We start from the raw sequence: 8,673 nt of genomic DNA on the forward strand, positions 1-8,673 counted from the left end.
GCTCCCATAAAATGAGTTCGATAGAGAGTATAAGGCACTTCCCCTGGAGGAGGTTTTGTATAATTATATATCTGAAAATTTGGTGTAATTAATCTTTCCAAGTGTTCTGAAAGTACCACAAGGTTGTCATTATGTTTAAGAAGAATTCAAACAATTCACAAAAGTGCGGGCATGCGGGCATGAGTTCAAGCCCCAGAACACACACAAAAACAAAACAGGTATAATATGTGTGATTGTGATCCCAGCTCTGGAACAACAAAAACAGGAGGATCCCTGGGCATCATTGGCCAGCCCCGGGTCCCCAAAACACAAGGTAGACAGCCCTTGAAGAACAACACCACGTGCTTTACCTAAATAGGCACACACACACACACACACAGGAAAATGTTTTCCACTGGGTTATTTGTTAATATACCTGTCTGTTTCTTTTTAGAGTTCCATCGGAGACAAAAAATCTGATGACAAACCCAATGATGTCTGTGAACTCTTTACTGACATCAGGACAGCAGAAGGTCCCAATGGTTCCCTCGCCATTTGGGCCTCCCATTGTGGACAGGTATTTCTCTCCAATCTGATAGTCCAATGAGAAGAGAGGATAAGTCATCACTAGAGCTTGGGATGGTGTTAGCCTTAGATGATAAAGAGCATTGGGTTATCTCGGTGGGTTGTGGTACTGTGACTCATGGTACTCTGCCGGTCTTACCTTCAGGCACTGTTTTCCTTTGGAAGACTGTTGGGCCTACTAGCTTATGAGGAAATTGCATTTACTTGGAATGTGACAGGCATTATCAAGTGTGAAACCTGCTACATTAGTCTTCTATGGCTACCCCAATAAAACACAGAAGACAACGTGGTTTAAATAACAGAAATCCCAGGCTGAAGAAATGGCTCAGTGGTCAAAAGCACTGACTGATCTTTCTACAGGACCAGGTTCAATTCCCAGTACTCATATGACAGATCCTCACAATTGCCTGTAACTCCAATCCCAGCAGATCCAACACTCCTTTCTGACCTTCCTGACACTGCACACACATGACGTACAAACATACATTAGGTGAGACATCCATAAACATATTTTTTAAGTAAAGTTAAAAATAAAAGATATTTCGGTCTTCAGTTCTGTAAAATACAAGTCCGAGTGCTGCCCAGTTCACTTCTGGTGAGTCCTACTTCCTGGCTTATAGATTCCATCTCCTTACCATGTCCTCAGATGGCCTGTCCTCTGTGTATATATGCAGGGTGTCCTCTGTATACATATGCAGGTGCCCTCTGTGTACATATACAGGGTGTCCTCCAGAGTCTGCTCCTCATCGCAAAAGAGAACAAATCCTATCGGATTAAGGATCTATCTTAACTAAATCTATAACATCTGAATTCCTGGGCTACTTATCAAAAAAAAAAAAATCATCTTTCAAGAGCAGCGGAAGTATTTTGGTTGCACATTCTGGCAATATTCTAGCTTCCCTTCTTTAGAATACTTTGACATTCTACAGAGAAAATAAAATGCACTAATTGCCCTTGTTCATGGAATTTAAACAACAAATCTTGACCCAGAAAGACTGCTGAAATCTGCAAAACAAACAACTTGCCCAGAGGTGGCTAAACATTTATCCCAGATGGTAAACGCTACCAAAGAATCATTAAATAAGGACAGAGGATCACTAAATAAGACCAGAATGTGTGGTCAGAGCATAATGCCCATTGTAAATATTCCAGCCATGGCATTGACTTGAGTGGGTCTTTCCCCCAGATAGCCCTAAGCTATCTTGCTTGATGGGGCCTCTCCATCTAATCATTCTCACCATGTTTCTCCAGTTTCTTCAATTGTGTTATTCCTTTTGCTCTATAGTTTCAATGGAGTCCCAAGTGACTATTTAAAAACCCAGCACATAAGTGAATTAGTTACTTTTGTGTTGGTGTATATACTTTATACACACAATACTTTAACTGTATTGTGGCCAACACATTAATGGGGGCAGATTAGTGTCAGCACACACTTCCGTGATCTGTCCATCACGGCAGGGAAGGTGAGCTACAGCAGAATAATTCCTGTCATCCTGGGCCAGGAAAGGCCGGATGCTGGCCTTCAGCTCGCTGTTTTCTTTGACTTCATCAGATTCTCGTGGGGTCCCAGCCACATTTTCAGCCCTTGGTAACGCTCTTGAAATGCCCTCATGAACACATCAAGAAGCATGCCTCAGTCTTGTAGATAATACTAAATGAAGTTAACAGTGAACTTTGATTACCACACTAAGCAACAGAAACTCCCCAAAATTACAGCCATTGTCTACTTATTTTATGTCTTTTTTTTTTCTTTCCCTTTCTAGAGATGTTTTGTCTTCCAGTATAGCTCCAACTGACCCGAGCCAGTTTTGTGTTCCTTCCCAGTTTGGATCCTCTGGTCTCCCAAATGCAAATATGCCAAACCCACTGTCCGGTCACTTCTACTCAGGTATGAGCAATGAGTACCTGACCCAGGCTGTGGAGCCCTGTGAATGGTGCCTGTGTCACAGGGGCTGGAGAACCGGGTGGGAGTTAAGCCTGTGCAGTTTGCACACTTGCTTTCCTGGTTGAGCTTCTGTTGCTGCCAATGTGCTAGCAAGGGAGAGTTGCTTAGGTCTCCCAGGCACCCATTTAATCATGAATGAGGGAAGACTGGCGAGAGCTGAGGGGCTTCAAAGAGACTTGATCTGAGAGTTAACTTCTTGAGGCAGTTTGTGACTGGGGATGAGGGCGTAGCGCAGCTCTGTAGCAGAGCACCTGATTAGCATCCATGAGGACCTGGATTCAATTCTCAGTGCCCCAAACCAAGCCAAACCAACGAGTATCATGTGGTCTCATATGCCATAGTGAGAATGTGGCTTTTATTCTGATTTCACTCCGGAGATGTTTATTACAGGATAATAGTGGCAACTTATAATAATGTATTACAAACTTACAAATTGCTGATGGACTTCAAATGTCCACACCACAAAGATAGAAGATGGTAGATGTGTTAAGTATCTTGATTTAACCGTTCTTCGTTCTTCCAACGTAAGCACGTATCAAACACTTAGCGCTGTACCTTAGAAATGAAGATAATTGGGACAAGAAAGAGCAGACGAGGGCCGGGCGTGGTGGCACACGCCTTTAATCCCAGCACTTGGGAGGCAGAGGCCGGTGGATTTCTGAGTTCGAGGCTAGCCTGGTCTACAGAGTGAGTTCCAGGACAGCCAGGACTATACAGAGAAACCCTATCTCAGAAAACCAAAAAAAAAAAAAAAGAGCAGACGAATCAAACAATCAAACTCAGGTTTTAGACTTGACAGGAAGCACCTTGATTTGCTGAGCTACCCTGGGGCCCCAAGAAATATGATTCTAACAGGTCCTTGGCTTCCCCTTTCTAGAATAACAGGAAAATGGCACCAGTCACGAGACTAACAATTAAAAACAAAAAACGAAATGTTATCTGCTGTTGATCTAGTGGTATTTACAGGGTTCTCACCAAACTATCTAAGATTCTTAGCAGCGAGGGCATGAGGCCATTTCCCACATTCTACTCCAGCCTAATGAGCTCTGCAAACTCAATTTTGAATTATTTTGTTACTTTCAAGTGCATGCTTCTAACTTGTTTTGGGGATGCAACTCTCTCTCTCTCTCTCTCTCTCTCTCTCTCTCTCTCTCTCTCTCTCTCTCTCAAGGCTGGGGCATTTTACCACCTGAACCCATAAAGGCAGTGACCACAAGGAATGAGATGTTTGAAAGACATCATCACGCTGCCAGGTAATTTAATATTATTGTTTGGTTTGTCTTCTATTCACTCCCCTGACCATTTGTTCATATGAGTTTGTTTTGAGTAAATTAAATGAATACAAATAAATACAATAACTGTACACAATGGATATAATAAATAACACATGCCATGTGTATACACACACCAATCATTCAATCATTTACAGAAAGTCCTTCAGGTACATTATAGAATACATTACAAACATGTATACAAGCTTTTTAGTAGTAAAAGGAAGATTAAAAAGCAGACAGTGAGCCGGGCATGGTGGCACACGCCTTTAATCCCAGCACTCGGGAGGCAGAGGCAGGTGGATTTCTGAGTTCGAGGCCAGCCTGGTCTACAGAGTGAGTTCCAGGGGATCTAAAGTTTAGTAAGAATGCTTATTGCACATTATGACTTGAGGTCAGATCCAGATACCAAGTTGGGTGTGGCCGCATATGGTTTTAATCCCTGGGATAGAAACAGGGATCAGCAGCAGAAGGCTTGCTGGGATTGGCTGTCCAGCCAGCCTAGCCAAAAACGGGTGAGCCAAGGGTTGAGTAAAAGACCTGTCGTGAGGGAATAGGATAGAGAGAAAGAGAGGAGACACATACAGTCTCTGCATGCATGTGCACAGGGACACACCACACACACACCACACACGCATGTAGCTCCCCATGCCCACACCACCAACAGTGGCTAGATCTGCACCGGCAATAACTTTCCATGGACCCATAAGAAAACTGCTAGCTGTGAATCCTCTGAGATTTCCATTGGCATTCCTGGCTTCAGTGGCTTCAGCTCTGCGTGGAAAGATAGGAGTGAAGCTCACCAAGTCCACTTCAGAGCATGTCACCCAAACCTGGGAAGTCTCCTATCATCCCAGCAGTGGTCTTCAGATCTAACGGCCAGCAGCAAATAAAGTGCATCCATAATAAACACATTTTTACCTCAGGGACCGGGAAGACATGGCTTATGTGTTCCCACAGAACTCTCAGGGTCCAGGTGGTGGCCCATAGGGAAAGGGAAATAAAAAAGCAAGGCTGCCTTCCTCTCTGTCCATTGACTTAGCCCCCACCAAGACAAGCACTAATTTAGCTTGAGTCCCGCTGACTGTCATTGTGCTGAGGAATTAAATACCTGTATGAAGTTCAGTGTCTGGCAGGAAACCACTCAGAGCTGTATCATCCCCATCGCTGCCAAAGCCACTCTGTGCACAACAGGCAACTGTCCTGACACGGGTCTCTAACGTGCGTTGAAACACGCATCCCAATCCTCCACTTTCAGGTCCTCTTCCTAAGCTCACTTTCCGAACAGTGTAAGGATAGGAAAAGCTTAATAGGGGCTTAAGGAAGGCAGGGGCCTGTTAAAACCGTGTTTCTGGGGACCTTGGATGGCTCAGGAAATCAAGGTGCTTGCCGCTAAGCCTGACAACCTGAGTTTGATCCCTGGCACCCACAAAGTGGAAGGAGAGAAGCAACGCCTTCACATTGTCCTCTGATGTCCACAACGTATAATGGCTTTCATACACCCACTTGTCCACATGATAGGTAGGTAGGTAGGTAGGTAGGTAGATAGATAGATAGATAGATAGATAGATAGATAGATAGATAGATAGATAGATGATAGATAGATAGGTAGGTAGATAGATAGATGATAGATAACTGTAAAAAATATATTTCTAATGATTGTCTAATGATAGTGCGATCTTTATTTTCAGGGCAGAAATGGAAATGTATTCTCTTTACCAGCAGCGTAGAATGGAAAGAGTTAATCCCAAAGGACTCTCTGGCCTGGGGATACCACTCTTTTATGGGTCAAGTTGCCTGGGTGGCCCTGCAGGTTTCCAGGGCAGGAGCACACTGCCGGCCAGTGATGTGCATTTGCACAGGAGCACCTTCCGACACCTTCAGGGAAACCCTATTCTGCTAGCAACTAGGCCCCACTTTACAGAGTGCTGGGGCCAGAAGTACCGACTCAGGAGAGGCGCAGTTTACCAGAAGCCTCCAGAGAGTGACACTGAGAGTTTCAAAAGCCAAGCAGAAGAAAAAAGCTCAGGCCAGATGCCCGAAGTTTCCTATGAAGAGGAAGAGTATATCAAAGACCCAGAAATTGAGGTAGACAACCAGCAGAAGCCAAGGGTCTCTGACGGAAAGCCACCTACGGTTCTCGCCAACCCCTACGGAGAGCTCCAGCCACACCAGAGGAAACCGGCTTCTCTGGAGGCAAATGCATGGCATGATGGGAAGGGAAAGCCCTCTGATCAGACCTATGAAGGCTGTGATGGAAAGAATGGGGTTTGCCGGCCAGTCTCCATCCTGCCTCTGCCAGGTGGGTGTCTGGGATTGTGGGCGGGTCCTCAGTAGCTTCCAGGTAGCACTTCCCCCCTGTGGAGGGAAGTGATAGCCATGCTTGTTTTGGTCTCCAGTCCCATTTTCACGCCCTTTGTCTACCTTCTCATCTCCATCCTTTAAAACGTACTTACATATTTTTATTATATGTGTATGGGTATTTTGCCTGCATGTATGTATGGGCATCGGGTGCGTACAGTGCTTGCAGAGACCAGAAAAGATCACAGGATCATTTGGAACTGGAGTAATTGGTGGTTCTGAGCTGCCGTGTAGGGGGGGGGATTCAAACCCAGGTCCTCTGGAAGATGCAGCCAGAGCTCTTAAGTGCTGGATTATTTCTCCTGTCCCCTCCATTTTCTTAATCCCATTCTAAGTGACTTTTCAGAGTCGCTTTATTATATTATGTTTCATAAAAGTCATATTAGAAACACTAGTCTTGTGATACTGCTGTATAAAAAACACTCAACACAGATTGAGAGAGTAAGTTTAAGAAAGTATGGAGATTTTTAATTAAAATTTTAATCTAATTAACTGTGATTTCTTTACACAGAGACCTTTTATTTTAAAGTATAAATTCTATCTCCCCTGTTTCCAAATGTAGAAAAACCAACAAAAGCACAAACTTTCAGTTTTATAAGTATTATTGTACTTCAGAGAAAATCCCATATTGGATAGCTCCTTGGAACTTGTTTGGAAAAAAAAAAAACTTAAAACACAGAGATGTGGTGTGTCTCTGATTGTAGTAGTTCCCTTTCTGACGCTGTGATAGAACAGTGTGACTAACGTAGCATAAGAGAAGAGTCTATGCAGGTTGCAGTTCTAGAGGAGCTCAAGGCAGGGACTTGAAGATGTGCCTCCTTGTTATGCCCCTCAGCATCACCTCCAAGGAGCGAATTCACTTCACAGCTAAAGAAGGATACAGTTTGCCGTCTGGCAGGAAGGTTTATAATAACTAGCTTTCTTATAAGATGCAAGGCCACCAGCCGGGCGGCGGTGGTGGCCCACGTCTTTAATCCCAGCACTCGGGAAGCAGAGGCAGGCAGATTTCTGAGCTCGAGGCCAGCCTGGTCTACAGAGTGAGTTCCAGGACAGCCAGGGCTATACAGAGAAACTCTGTCTCGAAAAAACAAAAAAGAACAAAAAAACAAAAAACAAAAAACAACAACAAAAAAAAAGATTCAAGGCCACCTACCTAGAGGATGGTAATGCCTACAATGGGCTAGGCCCTCCCACTTCCATTGACAATCAAGACAGTCCGTACTGACCTGCCAACACATGAATCTGATTTAGTCAATGAATTTCCCTTCTTGGATAACTCTAGGGTGTGTCATCTTGACAGTTAAACTAGGGCACTGAAGTAGCCACCATACCAACTTATTCACTGCGAGGCTCCTGGCTCACATTCAGAGCATGGTGGTCTCAGGAGACCACATAGCATGGTATTGTAGCACTAATATGGAAAATGAAGTTCACAGAGCCTTTCTATCAGCACCTCGGAGATCCTAGAGCAACTCTGAAACCTCTCCGTTCACCTATAGCTACATCACTGAAGAGACTTTAAGAGGGGGGAAATGAACCAACCATTCGTGTGTCCGAATATCTCCAGGGAGTTCAGTAATTGGCCTATATAAATGGCGCACCCTGTACTGACAATCATTAGTGGGTTCACATAGCTAAATGCAAACCTGAGTTCTGAGTGTCTTCCAAGTGGAAATTTTATACCACATGATAATTTTCTTTTCATGTTAAAGGAACACATGAGCGGGTTGCACTCAGAGAAAACTGTTCTTTGTCTGATATTCAGAAGTGGACTGTGGACGATGTGTATAACTTCATCAGAAGCCTTCCAGGCTGTTCAGACTATGCCCAGGTAACTTTATATGTTTGCAAAATGATGAAAGTTTGCAACTATTTAATGCATAATGAGCTTTGTCAAACTTGTATTTTGCCCTTGGAAAGGATTCCATTTTATGGCACTGTCACTCACTGGAGAGGTGTCTACGACTGGTGGACACAGGTGGAAGCTGTTATTCAGTTTTATTTTCTGTCCTGTCTAGACTTATCAGAAAGCTGGCTCCGAGGCTAAATATCCAGAAAGAATGAGAACTATTTACTACATCACTTAAATAACAGAAATGTGTACTTTGTCCTGAGAAAGAACAAAGAAGATTAGACACGGCTCAGTCAGAAGATTATATTGCAAGCATGAGGAGTTGAATTAAATTCCCAGAAGTCAGAGAGAGAGAGAGAGAGAGAGAGAGAGAGAGAGAGAGAGAGAGAGAGAGAGAGAGAGAGAGCGCACTGGGGGAACTGGGGGAAAATGGCTGTTCTGTGTATAAAAAGTTTACTGTAAAAATATAAAGACCTGAGTGATGATCCCCAGGACACATAAACAGATGCCGTAGTGTACATCTATAATCTTGTGTGCCTAAGAAGAACAGATGCCGTAGTGTACATCTATAATCTAGTGTGCCTGAGAAGAACAGACGCCGTAGTGTACATCTATAATCTAGTGTGCCTAAGAAGAACAGACGCCGTAGTGTACATCTATAATCTAGTGTGCCTAAGAAG

The 8,673-nt window shown here is 43.9% G+C and overlaps 1 protein-coding gene across 1 annotated transcript in view; it reads left to right on the top strand.

Annotated features, from left to right (window-relative positions):
- The first annotated feature begins 458 nt into the window (after window positions 1–458).
- The window catches only part of Samd7 (sterile alpha motif domain containing 7), a 14,900-nt gene continuing 6,685 nt past the window's right edge, over window positions 459–8,673 (top strand). The window contains exons 1-5 of the mRNA XM_021197149.1: window positions 459–556; window positions 2,328–2,452; window positions 3,681–3,762; window positions 5,472–6,082; window positions 7,854–7,972. Of these exons, the coding sequence (XP_021052808.1) occupies window positions 459–556; window positions 2,328–2,452; window positions 3,681–3,762; window positions 5,472–6,082; window positions 7,854–7,972 (1,035 nt within the window). The remainder of the gene's footprint in view (window positions 557–2,327; window positions 2,453–3,680; window positions 3,763–5,471; window positions 6,083–7,853; window positions 7,973–8,673) is intronic.

Source organism: Mus pahari, chromosome 4 (genome assembly GCF_900095145.1).
Source record: "Mus pahari chromosome 4, PAHARI_EIJ_v1.1, whole genome shotgun sequence".
NCBI lineage: Eukaryota > Metazoa > Chordata > Mammalia > Rodentia > Muridae > Mus > Mus pahari.